Source organism: Carassius gibelio, chromosome A23, assembly GCF_023724105.1.
Source record: "Carassius gibelio isolate Cgi1373 ecotype wild population from Czech Republic chromosome A23, carGib1.2-hapl.c, whole genome shotgun sequence".
NCBI lineage: Eukaryota > Metazoa > Chordata > Actinopteri > Cypriniformes > Cyprinidae > Carassius > Carassius gibelio.
The window spans coordinates 19,267,742-19,286,437 of NC_068393.1; the positions used below are offsets into that span (position 1 = coordinate 19,267,742).

Sequence of the window (18,696 nt, forward strand, 5' to 3'; positions counted from 1 at the left end):
GTGCAAGAAATCAGGACTTGATTAACACTATTATTTTATGCAGAGTAGAATTACTTACAAACACTGCTGCTTGCATCACTGATGTAAATTGAGCTCATACGTATAAAAGCAACATCAAACATGATGCTAATAGCTGAACATGACAAAAATCCATCATGAACATCCACACCTGCACGCATGCATGGTTGAAAAACTATATGTCCCTCCATGATTGTAATTACTGGTTGACCTTTGACTTCCTCATATAGCCTCCACAACTACTGTAATGCCCTGCCTAGCCCCCTGGTGTGCAGGTGGAAGAACGACACCCCCATGCAACATTACCACCAAAAAAAACAAACACATAACATATATCAAAACAGTGGCTATTTCGCATATTAGAAATAGGTAATAGAAGTTTTCAGCACAAAATATCCACTCTTCTTCTCACATATGTGAGGAGATTAAATGCAAAATATGGCTCAGTCAAAATAGTGAAACAAGAACAACATCTATTTCTCTTATAGACAGGGAGGAAATAATTGAATTATTTCTTACCTGTCTGTTTGTTAAACTAATAACAGTTAGAATGGTCCCATTCACGTCACCACCAAAAGTTTTCTCAGTCTTCCTGAAGTGCCTTCACTTCAAATCCTTACTGTCGTACACTGAGTGTATATAGGATACAATAAGGGTGGTACAGTCCTTTCAACCAATAGGATATAGATTACATGTGTTGAGTATAAGCCAAAACAACAGGTTAGCTGAGGTAAGCATGTGATCAGCAAATACTGGACATATAAGGAATAATATTGGCAGACTTTGTGAAATTCAACTCAACATTCAGTAAATGACAAACTAAACCCAGTAACCTTGGTCTACAGAGTTCTTCCACCGATTAAACTCAGGTATCATCTGCGCATGCGCGTATACACGAGGTAAAGAGATATAGGACTAGAGAATAGAGAGAGAGAGAGAACACAGATGGGAGGAGGGAGAGAAAACAAGGGGAAAGAAAGGGAGGGTAGGAGTAAGAGAGAAGATAAAATCAACTGTGGAACTGTGGAAAGGAGCGAGTAGAAAGGAAGGAAGAATTGCAGAGGGGCAAACTCACATGAAGGTTTGAAATATGTTGAAGGTTTGGATTTTTATTTCTAATGAAACTTTCTTGTCAGCTGAACCCATTTGAGCTAAAATCCTGCAGGTAAATGAATATAATATTTATATCTAAAAGTGTTTTAATTTGAATGTTTTTATTTTAAAGTTATTTTAATTTTACATGTTAATGATGAGGTTAACAAAAAGCTCATTATTTCAGGAAACCCATGTTTAAAGAGCAAACCTTTAAAGAAATAAATAATTAAATATTAAAATATTAATATAATTAAATAATAATAATTATTTCATCATTCTGTCTATTGACCCTTCAAGTTGTTCCTCTTTTCACAGCATTTATTTCTCCTTCTTATGTTAGTTTGTAAAAAATACAATTGTTAATTTCTAAATTAGTGGGCTAAATGTTGAAATTATCATTACTTAAGATTAATAAATTCTGTAGAAGCCATCATTAGTTAGCCAGTTTTAAGTAATCAGATGAAAGCCTTTTCATTCAACTGTAGATCATTTTTTGATTAATCTGAATAACTGATTATAATGCTATCTCAACAAATATGAATTAAATTTAAATTAAATTAAATTTATGCATTTAGCAGACGCTTTTATCCAAAGCGACTTACAGTGCATTCAGGCTATCAATTTTTACCTATCATGTGTTCCCGGGGAATCGAACCCCCAAACGTGATAACGCAATGCTCTACCACTTGAGCTACAGGAACACAAATATGATAAAACAGTACTCCCCTACGCTAATGAAATAGCAAATTATTAGCATAAATACCAGCATAAAATATACCAACAAATTATAGCGATAATTATTAACATATAAAAACATGCATCAATTCACCTTTTTGGGATATGTGAGGAATTTAGTGTCGTTATTTATTCATCACTTTTCCCAGTAGTTTCTTTATAAACTGCAATAGTTTAGTTAAGACAAATAATAATAACAGTATTATTCCAATTCTGATTTTTATGCATGTGTTTGTATGAGAAATGTGTATTTGGATTATAAATGAATGAAGAGATGAGCCAAAAAGAGCCAAAAAGTGGAGTGTTTTATTAATGGTACCTACTAGACAGCTGTGAGATGAGAAGTACCAAAGAACACAGAAATCACAACTACACATGTATCTAAGACACTGAATAAATTACACATTACACTTAAATAAGAAAAATGCACACAGAAATAAAGCAAGACTTATCTCCCTTTTTCTTTTTTTAGGACTGGCGCTAACAGTTGACCACGAAAGCATTGTAACCGCGTTGCACATGTGCCAGAGTCTCGTGAAAAACAATGTTTGTTAACAGAAGCAAAAGGAAGCAAAGTTTTCCTACTTTAGCGAAGCAGAACCATGGGAGGCACTTTTTATTATGAATGTGCTTTATTTGATAAATTTATTTTGATTTCTTTTGGACTGATGCACTCAGACTGGATTCATCTGAAAGAAGAAAGTCATAAAAACCTAGAAAGCCTTGAGAGGGAATAATTCATGGGCTAATATTCATTTTTGGGTGAACTAACCTTATTATTGCAACATAATTTTACAATTTCAAAAAATATTTTTTATGAGAGAATCACTTTTTTGTGTTGAAATTTCCTTTTTTTTTTTTGGAGTGTGATTATTAGATCTTAAAATAAACAGCAGCGGAATATCATTGTTTGAGCACTGTTGTTAATTTAAATATTAAAATGTACCAAATAAGTGGGCTCCCTGAAGTTTACAGTATTGCTTAGGAGAGATTGTTTCTTGCAAACTGACATAAAGGCCTTTAGTAAAAATATTTGCCAGCATTAGACACCATGGAGTAAAAAACACTGAACTATCTGGACCAGCAGATGTTTTTCTGAATACATCAGTGCAAACTCAGTAGTTAATCAAGTCAGATGTCCACGAGCTGATCGTCAGTGGTTTCTCTATAAGTCTTGAAGAAGACAGCTACACACTGTGCAATTTTTTCCCCAATTATTTTGTGCAGATGCTGTGCTGTAAAGAAAATAGAAAACTGACTTTAGTGAGGGCCAACATGACAAAGTAGAATATGTTTTATGAAAAACTGATGTGACACATAAAAGACCCGAAGAAACTCAGGAGCTTCATACCTGGAGACAGCAGGGGTTTCTCTAGCTTTTTCAGCATCAGGTAATGCTTCACGATCCTGACAGTCAACACACAAAACACAGTTACAAGATGCAAAACAAATCAGATACTGTATAAAAGTGCTGAAGACAAAGCTTGATTAATACATTTCAGGCATATACTGTACATTTAAACCAGACCCTTTTAACATTATTTCAAACAACAAAACAAGCAAATAATTTATTAATTATCATTTTTAGATGCATCACATTATTCTTAAACTGGTTTATAAACAGACAATCATTCTGCTCCTGGTTTGAGTTTTACAGTAAACTTGGATTAACTTTCATCATCTTTCTCCAAACATGAACATCATAATCAAACACTGACTTATGAATAAACTCATAAAACTCATAAACTCATCCAAGTTATTTGTTTTTTTAACACTTGGGGAATCACTCTTAGAAATAAAATATATGAGTACTAGAATAATGAACATTTAATTGTTGGTGAATGCAGTCCCAGATCATTTCCATCCATAAGAGAATAAACATAAGCAATACTTGCCCTCCAGTGTTTCTTCAACAAGAGGAAACCGATCACAGTCAACACTGGAAGAATCAGTAAAACACACAGCCACAGCCACAGGTGTCCAGAGGAGTCAGGAGGTTTTGGGGAGGAGGTCTGTGGTGACGCTTTGGTGGAGGACAATACTGGTTCTGTCACACACAACAAATGGACACTTAAATTATTATGCTATTATATTATCATAAATGTAGACAGTGGGAAAAACAAACAAAAAGCAGCCATCTTGACAGGCCTAACTGACCAATCAACTGCTACCATCTGCTAGGGGTGGGCGATATGATCAAAATCTTATATTTCGATAATGATATATATCTTAATATAAAATTAAGTCAATACTAAAACTACACCTTCATCAAGAGTGAAGTTCTGTAGAATCGGCTGTAGATTGAGGGTTGCATTATACCGATCCAAGCTACTGCAGTTCAGCAGGTTCAGGACCAAATCTCCTGTTCGATTGAACCATCCCTCTGTATCTGGGTCGTCACTGCAGTTCCAGTTTATACAGTTGAACTGTGCGACCAATTCATTTGTGCCACATCTCACCACCATCAAATGATCATCCGCTTTCAGTTTAGACCGCTCGAAGATCTTCTTGGAGCAGATCTTTCCCTCGCTGACCCTCTCACCACCAGTCAAGATGAACATCAGCCCTGTAAAACAAATAAACAAACAAATCTGTTAATTTCATTAGCACTGACTTGAGCTAAATAATGACCTTTTGTCTTTCAGAGCTACTTTACAGCAGAATCTGAAGTATTTCAATAATTGATTTCCTGTTAATCTCTGTCAAACTGCTGTGATAGTATCTATTGTCTAAAGCACCTTAGAAATAAAGAGAGTACCTACTAAAAGTAGTTTGAGTCAATGGGATCATTTTTGGGTCTTAATAGATACATGATTTTGAGTAAGAAACTGATTTGTCACCACACTGACACAATGACACTCACATCTCAAATTTGGAAATAAGTTTAACCCAGGGTTCAGGAATGTACAGTGTGAAAAGTCAGTTTATGAACAATGTACTAGGGCTGGGCGAGAATATGATGTTATTGATTAACTAGAATGTGTAGTTAACATCAGTTTGCTTGAATGAAAAGCGGTTTTATATATAGCTTGATAAAGATGGATCTCAGATCAGAAGATTATAATGACGGCAATCTGGCCCAACCAAAACTACACTGGCTAATGGAAAGATGCCCCTAAAATACAAAAGAACATTGAGCTGAATTTACACCTGAAAAGAGACTACAAACAGCAGAATACCAGAGCTGTGTAAAAGATCACAAGTTAACCCATCTGTGCTTGGACTTTTGATCAAGTATACAAAAAACCAGGGGCGTAGCCATCTTTTCAGAAGTGAGGGGGACAGAAACTAATATATATAGTTTATTGAATAAAGGTGTGTGGGGGGGGGGGGGGGAGTCACTATGAATTAAAGTTGTCATGTGTGCATATGGTTCTGATTTATACACAACTTTTATGGTTCATTGTATACTTATTCTAGTGTATGTTTTGCATACACACCACACACAAAATTTTTTTTAAGCTTTCAGTGCATACACAAATACAACAACAGCAAGGCATATAATACAAAAATAAAAATAAATGAGCATAAATGAATAAGTACAGTATAAAACAAAATAGCCAAAGCCTCAAGCATCACAATGAAATCGGTAATAAATCTGATTTTTAAAAAAAGAAGAAAAAAAAGGAATTTTCGAGTTGTAAAACCCCTCTTCTTAAAACTATTTTCAAGTTTAGGATTTAGGACGGTATTTTGAACCATTTGACTTGCCGTACATGCAGTCTCGCTTCTTGTGCTCGCTAGTTCTGATCGTACTCGGCAACTGAACTGAGATGATGACATCACTGAATTCAAAGATGAACTGCCTTTAACTGTCATTTTGCATTATTGACGCACTTTTTTCCTAATTAATTTTGTTCAGTTGCTTTGACGCAATCCTTTTTGTTAAAAGCGCTATATAAATAAAGGTGACTTGACTATGTTTGCGTAAAGGGAAACAGACATTTCTAGGGGAACTGCTGCTGCACCGGCCGTATTCTAACCTTCAATGCTTAACTTAGTTTGCAGGCTACTAAAGTAGCCAGTGCAGTGTAGTTCGACTTTAAGCTGCTACTTAGTGCTAGATACATTTTTCCTCGGACGCCAGGCCACCCCCTAGAATCGCCACTGCACATAGACATCAGTTCTCAGATATGCGCAATGCGTTATTAATCTGAAGCAGAATCATAAATAATAGTTTAATAATCGAAAGAAAACGAAATAATTACTTTCATTACAATTTCAGATAGCCTATACATACATGCAACTTATTTAGATACAACAAATAATATAACAACAAAATATAATATTAATCAAACTTCACAATAATGCTAAAACAATGCAATCGATTTGGGCAGCTGGCTTGAGTCACTGCACGTTTATGTCACACGCAACTCTATTAACTCCAAAATCTTTTTACGCACACCACAAGGAAATAATCTCTGACTATTTAAGCAATTTGTTTATTGAACAGTTCTCCACATCCATTACGCAAAAAAACACACGCACAGTATAAAGCTTTCTGTCTCCATCTCCAACCTTTTTACACAAACCACAAGGAAATAATCTCAGACTATTTAAGCAATTTGTTTATTGAACAGTTCTCCACAACCCTTACACAAAGAACACACGAACGAAATAATACTCTCCATCTCCATCCCCACCACCTTACAAAAATACTATAGTGTACTACTTACAATTGCTTCGCTAGTCAAAGCTGCTCCCACACTTGTTGCCAAAAAAATAAATGTTACAATCGCGGCAGCACAATGCTCTTACCTGAGCTACATGCAGGCAGGGTGCCCTGGTTACAGGTGTCCAAATGTCGAGGTGCGCTGTATTATATAAAGATGGATGTATTCTGCATGGAACGAGCGGGAAACCTCGTTACTCGGCGACCAAACCTGCCTGCCTGACGTTGACAACGTAACTTCCGAACCTGTGTTGATTAGGCCTCAAAATATGAAATTAAAATCCAAAATGTATACGTAATAGCCTACGTGTGTCAAAATCATTTTCTAAAATATTCATAAGGAATTTATAAATTGTGCAAAATATTTTAATAGGCCTACATTTTTTTTATCTCCCTCTCGTCACTAGGGGGTGCTGCAGCACCCCACTTCCCGCGGCCATGACTGCGTCTCTCTCTCATTCATCTCAACTCCAACAATGAACTGTTACAATTATACACTTATATTCACATAGCAATAAGAGCATTAAACAGATGCGCATACTATATAAATACTTTAATCAGGATAGAACCGTATATTAAAAGCTAACATAAGCAGTAGGATTTACAAATAACGGCGTATCTAAAACTATGATACAATAACAAACAAAAAAACACGCCTACTATTAAAAGCCGTGCTTGCACGAATATTCTGCAAGATCCCCTTCACTAATGTTTTCTGCGTCTCAATCGGACTCAAACTGATAAGTAATATAAACTTTTTAAACCCCACTTAACCCCAAACTCACTTACCTTGAACTACGAGCAGTAAAAATATCATTTCTAGAAAATACTGAAGTTAGTCTTGTCTGCGTTCTGCTGAAAACGTGCATCTACTATTCTACCATAAACTGATGAGTGCCACTCGGTCATTTAACCATCCCCACGGACTGAACTTCCTCAACAACTGAGGAATCTATGGAATCTGTCAGGTTCAGGGGCGTAGCAAGCTTTTCAAAAGTGTGGGGGATGGATGTGGAGAAAAAAAAACGCAAAATCAGAAAAGGAGAGAAAAAAAAACGCTGGGGGGTGAAAACTTTTGGAATTTGAAGATCAAGGTAAATTGTACTTAATTTGTGTACCGGGAAACATACAAGTATCTTCTTTTGCTTACGAAGGGCAGAACTAAATGGAAAACAATTATATTTCAACAAAATAAGAAAAATTTGGCCATATTCATCGTGTTCAATGCTTAATGCATCTTGTTTCCTTCTGGAGCATCAGTGAATGTTTGAATCTTTTTAAATAGTTTTGTTTGAGTCCCTCAAATGTCCTCAGTGTGATAAGATGCATCTCAAAATCATACAGTCACTGCTGGAAAGGGTTCAAATATGCAAAGATGCTGGAAAACTGAAGAATCTGCAGGAGCTTAAAGATTTTTCTGAAGAATGCTGCTCAGTTTAACTGTTCAGAACAAACAAGGGACTCATGCACAACCATCACAAAACAGAAAGACAGTCGAGGATCATCAGGTAACAGAACACAGTATTAAGAACCAAGGGTTCCCAAACTTTTGAGTGGGGTTATTTTAATAATTTCAGCAATTCTTTTGTCTTGTGGACTAAATGTTAATATCTTTTATGCACAATATCTTACTCAGGACAGTACTAAATAAAAAATAACATGCATTTAGTATGATCTCTCTTATTTTTTGAAAATTACTCATATTTTCACAGATTCTGCAAGGGGTGCCCAAACTTTCGATCCCCACTGTAAAAACATAAAAACTATCATATTGTATTATTTGTCTGATGATGTTCAATTATCAATCAATTCATCCATAACCAAGAGAATTACTAGATGATTTTCATTATCATTATTATTACTATCATCATTATCATAGATTTTCTCCTTTATCATAGACCTTTCAGTGTCCCACATCAAAAACAATTAAATGTTGGGTTTAATTTAAAATATTATGTCACCAGGTTCAACACAATTTGTTTAACTAATCTCAACAAACAATAATTTAGTTCATTGTACATGAAAATTGTGATTACTGATGACAAAGATAAATTACTGATTCCACTTCAGAAACGCCGCCCCCTGCAATAAGGATTTTGTAAGACTTTAACACCCAGTCAGTAAACTAGAGTGCAGTCGCCCAATACAATTCAACACCAACATTTCTACTTAATTAAGGTTCATCAAATAGACCACAAACACACGTTTGAAATGCAATGTTACATTTCTAACAACTTATTTGTGTGATTTGTTCTAAATTACATTAGAACAGGTTCATTAACTCAACTGTGATCTGTTATTACTCAGGTACCTATCTAATGGTGCTACACTTCTGCAAGAGGGTGACAGAACAACAATTACCCATAATACACTGCAAAATCCTCAGCCAATGAGATTTAAGTCTGTATTGGTTTTATTAATCTGTTACTTTTATGCAACAGTTATGTTGGCTGAACAAATCATTTTTAAGCTGACAATACACACTTTTTTGTTGAATGAACTAGACTAAATTAAGTTCACATTGTTAAAGTAAATTGGCAAAAGTGAAAGTAAATTTTTTTGAGTGTAGGAAGCACCAGATTGTTTTTAGACAACTTGCAGTAAGAGCACTAATATGTCTATAATTTCTTTTATGAATGTGTTATCTGCATTTTCTCTTTTTATTTTGTTAGGAGACGTCCTGGGGATTTAAAATGGTATTGTGTTTGAATTTAATGTTTTGGCTACAAATCGCAGATATTGCAGACTGCTCAGCCCTGCCTCTCACCGTGTACTTCGTCCATGTCAGCTGGGGGCGCCAAAATTTCCCGCCTGCCTGTTTATATACCCCAGTTGAATATGCATAAGGCACGATTTGCATAATGATATGTCACCGATTACAGAGCTCTGTAATGCAATTGTTACTAGTAAGATTGCAATTACAGAGCTCTCTAATTCTAATTGTTACTAGTAAGAACTGAATTATGGAGCTCTGTAACTTAATTCTTACTAGTAACAATTCAATTAGAGAGCTCTGTAATTTAATTATAGAGCTCTATAATCAAATTGTTACTAGTAACAATTGAATTAGAGAGCTCTATAATTAAATTATTACTAGTAAGAATTGCAATTAGAGAGCTCTGCAATTGAATTCTTACTAGTAATAATTTGATTATAGAGCTCTATAATTGAATTACAGAGCTCTCTAATTGAATTGTTACTAGTAACAATTATGATTAGAGAGCTCTGTAATTCAATTGTTACTAGTAACAATTACGATTAGAGAGCTCTCTAATTCAATTGTTACTAGTAACAATTCAATTAGAGAGCTCTGTAATTCAATTATAGAGCTCTGCAATTATACATATCTTTAATGTGTATTTTTACTAGTAATAAATCAATTGAAGAGCTCTGTAATTCAATTGTTACTAGTAAGAATTCAATTAGAGAGCTCTATAATCATAATTGTTACTAGTAACAATTGAATTGCAGAGCTCTATAATTAAAAATGAATGGAAGTCAATGGAGACATATGACTAGTAATAAATGAATTGTAGAGCTCTCTAATTGGAATTGTTACTAGTAACAATTCAATTAGAGAGCTCTATAATCATAATTGTTACTAGTAAAAATTCAATTAGAGAGCTCTATAATCATAATTGTTACTAGTAAAAATTCAATTAGAGAGCTCTATAATTGTAATTGTTACTAGTAAGAATTCAATTAGAGAGCTCTATAATCATAATTGTTACTAGTAACAATTGAATTATAGAGCTCTATAATTGTAATTGTTACTAGTAGAAATTAAATTATAGAGCTCTTTAATTGAATTGTTACTAGTAAAAATATAATTACGACGAGTAACGCTGGGACGTTTTTATGCTGAAAGGGCCTCCCATAATGAACAGCTGTTTCTTCATGTTAGCTGAGCTTTCAACGTTGACACGGGAAAGGATTAAGCTGATTGGTTAGTTATTGTCACATGACCCGCGGTGCGCTTGCGGCATTCTGAAAAGTTTAGATGTTTTTAACTCGATGCGGTGCCTTCCATTATGAGCGCGCATACCGCGCGCCTACATTGGAAATAGCGAACTTGTGCGCGCAAAAGACGTGATGTGACCGGCCCCTAATGATCCGCTAGCAGGCCGTCAAAAAAACGCATTCCAGGGGCGGCGCTAGGGCTGGGCTAAGGGGGCATAAGCCCCGAATATTTTGTTACCTTGTCTTTCTCATAGAGCAAAACAATTAATCAGAAAAACAAAGGTAGCTGCCGCAATTACCCAATCATGACAAGTGCACATAAATATATATATATATATATATATATATATATATATATATATATATATATATATATATATATATATATATATACCCCATCACTCTCCTTCTTGCTCAAATAGCCTTTGATGCCTTCAGTGTGAATCTACAATTTTCATAGTCATGAAAATAAAGAAAACTCTTTGAATGAGAAGGTGTGTCCAAACTTTTGGTCTGTACTGTACATAACAAAAAAATATGAAACAACTGAAAATAAGTCATATTTATATTCTATACTGAGAGAGAGAGAGAGAGAGAGAGAGAGAGAGAGAGAGAGAGAGAGAGAGAGAGAGAGTGTGTGTGTGTGTGTGAGAGAGAGAGAGAGAGAGAGAGAGAGAGAGAGAGGAGAAATGTAACAAAGTTTAATGTTTTATGTAAACTGAGAGAGAGAGGTGTTCAGAGAGGAGTCTGTTGGATGTTTAGCTGTTATTTGTTTTATGGACTCAATGTTGAAAATGTAAAACATTTCATACACTGTTGGCAGAAGTGAAAAATAAATAATTTTAGGAAGTTACAATTTAGTTTGATTCCATGATGTATTTTACTGAACATGAGTATTTACAATGCAAATCCAAATTATTTTAATTTACTGACAGTTACTTATATCTTGTCTTTTAACTTTATTAAGATCAGATTCTGCAGGTAAAATAACAATATTAAGGTGACTTGACTTGGACTTGACTTGACATAGCTTGTGACTTGACTTGACTTGACTTGCCCAAGAAAAAAATACTTGGGACTTACTTGAGACTTGAAGGTTAAGACTTGAGACTTACTTGAGACTTGCACATGTGTGACTTGGTCCCATCTCTGATTTAGACTGTCATTAGATTCAGTGACTTCATGTGTCAAGGTTTACAGACAGGGCTCAGGTCTCTCAACACACTAAAGACAGTCATTGGTCTCCATCTAGTGGTGAAATATAGAACAGCAAGAGTGAATTAATCTTTCTCTATAGTTCTAAAATATTAGCTCGAAAATACTAGTTCTTAACAATAAACACTAATATTTGGGAACGTGCAAATCAATTTCTCAAATGTGTGCAAACTGTGTTTTAGCTTTAGTAAATTAAAAACATAATATCATTATTTCAAACATAGTTTAAAGAGAATGTGAACAAATTAATAAACTGAAAGATTATTTAGCTGCAAGCGAGTGTAACTGATTTCATGATGTGAAACTGTCACATGTTCTCTGTCTCTGTGAACTGTTGTTTAGTTCAGTTTCTTCTGACCATCACACAGAAGCAGTGATTGGAGATGTTTGAGAGAGAATCAGTGAGATATAAGATACAGAGAATGTCCAAAAGTCTCAGTTGTAGGAGAACCTCAAGAGACCGAAGTAGATTAACCCTGCGCTGGATCCATTCTTCAGTCAAGTCTTCTGTAATGTTGGATGAACTCAGAGACGAGGGAGGAGAGTAAGATCAATCCAACTTTAATCAAATATACAATAATTTAAAAAACAAGAAAGAGGAACCAAACAATCTCAAGAACATAACTGGAACTAGGAATCACAAGAGAAGAACTGAGGACACCGACAACATCCACAAAATACAAGACTTGATTAAATTCACAGGAAACATATGAACAGAGTAATAACGAGACACAATCTGAGTAATGAGCGGAGGCAGAATAACTACAGAAAGAGCACAGAAGAGACAGGAAGCAGGAAACTAGGTGAAACAAAGATACAAAGAGACAGTGGACATGAAACACAGACAGTATATCTTCACTGACAACACACAACCTCAAGATACCTGTAAATATTCATCAGCATGTGGCTTTTCATTCTGATTTTCATCAATCTTAAAGGTAAGATATAATTTCATATATATATATATTTTTTTTATATCGATGTTAATTCATTTTTCTATAGTTGGTCGACCCAATGAGACTGGTTCAGTAGATACTAGTCAGTGAACTGTGTTTGTATTCTTCTATTCTTAAAATATGCCACTAGTAATGTTAAAGTAAACGTGTTTAATAAAACTTTAATGATGAACCATCACCGTTCGACAGTCTCGTAGAGTCAATCTAGAAATGCTTTCTCACTTAACCTTGAGTTTTAATGTAAAAAGGCAGGTTTATAAACTTTGTTCAGTATCTTTGATGCAATAAATATCATAAGAGTAGACGGATGTTGTGAGTACGTTACTATGTTTCTAATCATTTGAAGTAATTGATCAAGTCTTTGTCTCTGAATAAACTCTGTAAGATCATCTCTGGTTGATGCATTAAACACATCATAAAACAAACACAAAAATCTATGCATGCGTCACTTTAACAGAAAGGTTATGATCTGATAATAACTGGTAAGAGTCATGGACATTTTCTTTGTGGTTCAGAGCTGGAGGAAGTCACACATCTGCAAGTCCTTTAGATTTCACACCTGCATCCAAACAATCAAACTAAGACAAGTCGAACACAAATAAATGTTCAATTCTGTGGAAAACTCATGCACACAAAGAACTAAACAGATATTAATGATGCACACTTTACTATTTTAAACACAAATCAGTGATCAGGAAATGAGCCTTTCACTTCGCTCTCTTTAAGTGTTTAAGGCGAGTGAACTTGAATACATCTCTTTACAGGAAGAAGAGTCAATGTTGTACTCAATACTGATGATTCAGTCAGTTTATTAGAAGAAGAAAACTGTGTCCCAGCTCTAGGACTCACATCTGGACTCTGACCGAAACATGAGACTTTAGGATTGTTCTGACTTTGAGTAACAGCTTGTGTTGAGGATGAAGTCTTTATATGATTTAGTTTATGACCAAAAGTTGCTTGTGATGTTCCTCATTAATAAGTTACTTTGGATAAATGTTGTCTGTTAAATGATTAAATGTAATGTATTAGAGCTGTAATAACAGAGATGTGAATGCAATCCTGTTGCTATGTCAGACTGTGATTTATAATGTCAGAAGAGGAAATACGTACAAATGAATTGAAGGCATTAAATAAACAGAAGTGTGAGAGGTTTCACTTAACCTTCAGCTCAAACGATTACTGTATGCTTCATTCTGGAGCTCAGAAGAAAAGAAGGCAAGCATTACAAACACAGACACAAACATATTTAATGCATTTAATATTGTTTCAGCTCTAGTGAGCGCTGGATGGGATGAGGTGAAGACCGTGATGGAAGGAGATGTTCTCACTCTACACACAGGAGCTACTCAACTACATAAAAACACTGAGACTTTATGGTTTTACAAAAGTGACAGTCTTGCTACACGTATAGCACAGATGAATAAGGAGAACGGTTTTACAGATTATGAAAATAAACTTGCTGGAAGATTGCATCTGGATCAAGAGAGCGGATCATTGACCATCAGGAATATCAGTAGCAGTGATTCTGGAGTTTATGAAGTATCTCTCACCAACGGGTTAAACATCTCTGAGAAGAAGATCAGAGTTGATGTGTATGGTAAGTTACAGCTGCTGCCCATACAAACAATAAATAATGCATTAATATTGTCCGCTGAATGGCAAGAGATCAAGGTATAAGAGAGATTATCATTCTCAAATGATTTGCGAACCCGCTCCGAACTCCCGAACTGCCTTAAATGATTCGCGATGCCCAAACTGACTCAAATGATTCGCGAACCCGCTCCGAACTCCCGAACTGACTCAAATGATTCGCGATCCCCAAACTGACTCAAATGATTTGCGAACCTGCTCCGAAATCCCAAACTGACTCAAATGATTTGCGAACCCCAAACTGACTCAAATGATCCGCCAACCCGCTCCGAACTCCCGAACTGACTCAAATGATTCGCGATCCCCAAAGTGACTCAAATGATTCGTGATCCCCAAACTGACTCAAATGATTCGCGAACCCGCTCCGAACTCCCGAACTGACTCAAATGATTCGCGATCCCCAAACTGACTCAAATGATCCGCGAACCCGCTACGAACCCCGGAACTGACTCAAATGATTCGCGATCCACAAACTGAGTCAAATGATTCGCGAACTCGTTCCGAACTCCCACGACTGACTTAAATGATTTGCGATCCCCAAACTGAATCAAATGATTCGCGAACCGGCTCCGAACTCCCAAACTGACTCAAATGATTCGCAAACATGCTCCGAACTCCCGAACTGTTTCGCATGATTCTCGAACCTGCTCCGAACTCTCGAACTGACTCAAATGATTCGCGATCCCCATACTGACTCAAATGATTCGCGAACCCGCTCCGAACTCCCGAACTGACTCAAATGATTCGCGATCCCCATACTGACTCAAATGATTCGCGGACCCTCTCCGAACTCCCAAACTGACTCAAATGATTCGCAAACATGCTCCGAACTCCCGAACTGTTTCGCATGATTCTCGAACCTGCTCCGAACTCTCGAACTGACTCAAATGATTCGCGATCCCCATACTGACTCAAATGATTCGCGGACTCGCTCCGAACTCCCGAACTGACTCAAATGATTCGCGATCCCATACTGACTCAAATGATTCGCGGACCCGCTCCGAACTCCCGAACTGACTCAAATGATTCGCGATCCCCAAACTGACTCAAATGATTCAAATGATTCATGATCCGAGCTCCCAAACTGACTCAAATGATTCGCGAACCCGCTCCGAATATTTGCTGAAAATGTCCTCACCCTCAGGTGATTCGAGTTTGTTTCTTCATCAGATTTGGAGAAATGTAGCATTGCATCAGTGTCTCATAAAAAAAAAGGTACAAAGCATTCTCTGAATCCTTGTTAGTACCTTAAAGATACATACTAGTATCTAAATGTACATATTAGTACCTAAAAGATACAAAAGTATGCCTTTTGAAAAGGTACAGGACAGATTTTGTACCTTTTTTTTTCTGAGAATAGTTGTGGATTTTCTCTTATATTCATAATTAATATTCAAATAGCATAATAATGTAGATGAGATGTTTGATTGGATGGTTTCTGCAAAATGTGGCTATTAAACAAACTTTGTCTTGTCCTAAAGCACCTGTGTCTGTACCTGTGATTGTGCACCGGTCCACAGGTGAGTCTTTTGAGTCCCTTCACTTGTTGCTGTCTTGTCCTGTAGAGTTCTTCTAAACTTGAAGCTTGTTTTTGAGTCAGTAAAGCAACAAAATAAAGGTTGTCTGAACTTTAACACTGAAATGTAACATACTAAACAAATCTCTATCAGGTTGTTTAAAGCAGCCAGAAGAAACGGAGGATTTCTGCTCTGTGTTCTGCTCGGTGAAGAATGATCGAGACGTGTCTATCTCGTGGTATAAAGGGAGTGAAATAGTGAATCAGAACAGCAATCCTGATCTCAGCATCAACCTCAGTTTATCATTAGATCTTCATTATAATGATTCAGAGACCTACAGATGCATGGCTGTGAATCCAGTGAGCAATAAGAGCGTCCGTCTTCACAAGAAAGAGATCTGCCCACCACAGGAAGGTATGAGAAATACTACCTTTAGACCTCTCTTCCTGCCACAATAACCTCTGTACAGCGTTTTCACAAAGACATTAAATGGCACAGAAGATGTTTCTGAACACGTCTCGTCTCTTTCAGATTGTGTGGATCACTGTGGCATCTCTGAGGCTCTGGTTCGTCTGGTTCTGTCTGGTCTGGTGGGAATCGCCACTGTTTTACTTCTGGTTGAACATCTGAGGTTCTGCTCATCTCAGAGAAGAGCTGTTTCTTCTGTGTGATGGTGACTTGCACAAGAGTTTGCAGGGTGTTATCTATCACATTGGTTTGTGAATTGCATTCACACGTGTGACTGAAGCACCTTTTGGTTGCAGAATTCTTTATTTATTGCTGTGGAGATAAAAGTAAAATAATGTAAGTTAACTAGAGTAAATGTGTATATTCCTTTGCAAGTGCATGCAACAATATCTATGAATGTATTGATTTTTCGTTTGTTTGACTGTTATTATTATTGTTGATAATGTATTAAAGTTTTCGTTTTGGCTAAACTTTAATATACTGTAAATGCATTAGCTGGTAGCATTAACGTATCACCAGCTGCGTCCCAAATGACGCATGCGCTTATAGGCTGACTCAACAATTGAGTCTATGAATTATATATATGCATATTTTGTCATTTATAATAGCCTCAACCCCCCTTCGATACATAATAAAAGTTGCAACAGTTCAGTGCATATGACTTCATAAAAAAAAACCTTTCACACTCACAATTTTTTATCACGGTTATTTAAGTGCATCATCCGGGTATGGAAGTGCTCTTCTCTTTTTGGAATTTTCAGTGTGAACGCACAACTCTTGCATTCTTTACATTACAAAACGTTATAGAAAAGTGCATACGGTAAGTACGTGATTTGTGACGCACCCTACCATAGACATATAAATACCTAGACGCCTCATTGGCCGCTTTGAGCCATTGCCCCGATACGTCAGTGCGTCCACCGCATGTTAGTGAGGGCAAGACTGCCTTAAAACCAGGGGGCAAGGAACTCGACCGGAAGTTGAAGTCGGGTGGGGGCTGCCATCTTTTAGCAGAACTTCACTTGCGTTAGCATTCTCATTGACTCCCAATTATTTTGGCGTCACTTTGACAGCGAATAACTTTACATCTGAGGCGTTTAAAGACTCCATTTATCCATTATTTATTTCTAAAGATACACGACAATGTATAAAGGGCTCCATTACCTTCTATGTTACATTATGGCCCCGTATAAACAGTTTTTGTAAAAAATAGGCTAACGATTGCGTCATAACCACTCGTCTCTCTGTCGCATTACCGTACAGACAGGAGGAGAAGCTCGCAGGCAATTAACTTAATATGGCGTACTGGCGTTACATTTTAAAATACTATACAAAATAATTAATCAGAATACTTACTCCTGCTCACTCACGACAAAGAACTCCCCGCTCAAGCTCACCGTCTCTGCAAGATTAACGATGGCAGTTTGCACGCACAGCTACTAGAAGATTTTCATCTGTCAGACAGGTTGCTGACGTCGTCAAGCTTCGTTTGGGTCTGCGCGTCAGAAACGGAAGTGCTAAAAAACGCTAAAATTGGGCTTCACTTGTCTGAACTGAATTCCAATGGGGTCGCTGTGTCCATTTCTTTTACTGTCTATGCTTAAAACAAATGAAAGTAAATGGGGGAGCTGCGGTTTTTACTGAATAAAAACACCATATTAACGTTCTCACTTACCAACCAATTTCAGAGGTTAAAAAACAATTAAAAAAAACTTTGCCTCCAGTTGTTTAGTAAGGTTTGGAAAATTATTAATTGAAAGTTCACATTTGTCTCACTTGATGATTTCGTTGATTTTTTCGTATATTTTTTTTCGTAATTTAGTATAACTGTGACATATTCATGTAATGTAATTTGAATGTAAATTACATGATATGTAGTTGTTTTATTGCTTTCTCTGTGTTCAATTGCAACATTTTTCTTTCTTTTTATCTCTCTTTCTTGTGTCTCAGGTCAGAATCACTGATCTGTTATATATATAGATCAGTGGTCGGAACACAACCCATTCCCTTTGAAGCACTGGGATGAAACCTAAATAATACATCTTTAAACACTAATAATTTACTATCGTTGAGAAAATTTAATAAAACAAGTAAATACAAATCACACACTTGAAGTCTGCTTTTCATTTTGATAGCACTTTAGCCTAAGAATACAACAAATAATAACACATGTAACTGATGAGGCTATGGATCCAGTGAAAATGAAAATATCCACTGATACAGTGCACAGTAGAAATATAGTAAAAGTGATATGTTATATTAAAAAGTATATGTAGTACAACTTAAAGTAAAGTGAATAATATGAAAAGTGAGTACAACGGTACAATAACATATGAGATATAATAGATTTATTAAATTCTATGTATAATAGTATATACATGTACTCACACACACACACACACACACACAC

The 18,696-nt window shown here is 36.1% G+C and overlaps 2 protein-coding genes across 6 annotated transcripts in view; one reads left to right on the forward strand and one right to left on the reverse strand.

Moving 5' to 3' along the window:
• LOC127944598 (SLAM family member 5) overlaps positions 1-18,390 on the forward strand; it is a 155,854-nt gene extending 137,464 nt beyond the window's left edge. For 2 of the 5 annotated variants that reach the window (XM_052540642.1, XM_052540640.1), the window contains exons 2-6: positions 12,449-12,633; positions 13,922-14,248; positions 15,783-15,821; positions 15,972-16,232; positions 16,350-18,390. In XM_052540642.1, the coding sequence (XP_052396602.1) occupies positions 12,597-12,633; positions 13,922-14,248; positions 15,783-15,821; positions 15,972-16,232; positions 16,350-16,489 (804 nt within the window). In that variant the 5' untranslated portion in view covers positions 12,449-12,596 and the 3' untranslated portion in view covers positions 16,490-18,390. Of the gene's footprint in view, positions 1-11,939; positions 12,634-13,921; positions 14,249-15,782; positions 15,822-15,971; positions 16,233-16,349 lie in introns of those variants that run through there. The other 3 variants (XM_052540643.1, XM_052540644.1, XM_052540645.1) reach the window with 3 other exon arrangements.
• On the reverse strand, positions 2,136-7,499 carry LOC127944604 (uncharacterized). Its single transcript, XM_052540656.1, has 5 exons — positions 7,310-7,499; positions 4,112-4,414; positions 3,744-3,895; positions 3,200-3,255; positions 2,136-3,083 (listed from the first exon to the last, which is right to left on the reverse strand). The coding sequence occupies exons 1-5, from the start codon at positions 7,335-7,337 to the stop codon at positions 3,014-3,016; spliced, it is 609 nt and encodes a 202-aa protein (XP_052396616.1). The 5' UTR covers positions 7,338-7,499; the 3' UTR covers positions 2,136-3,013.
• Positions 18,391-18,696: the final 306 nt, after the last annotated feature.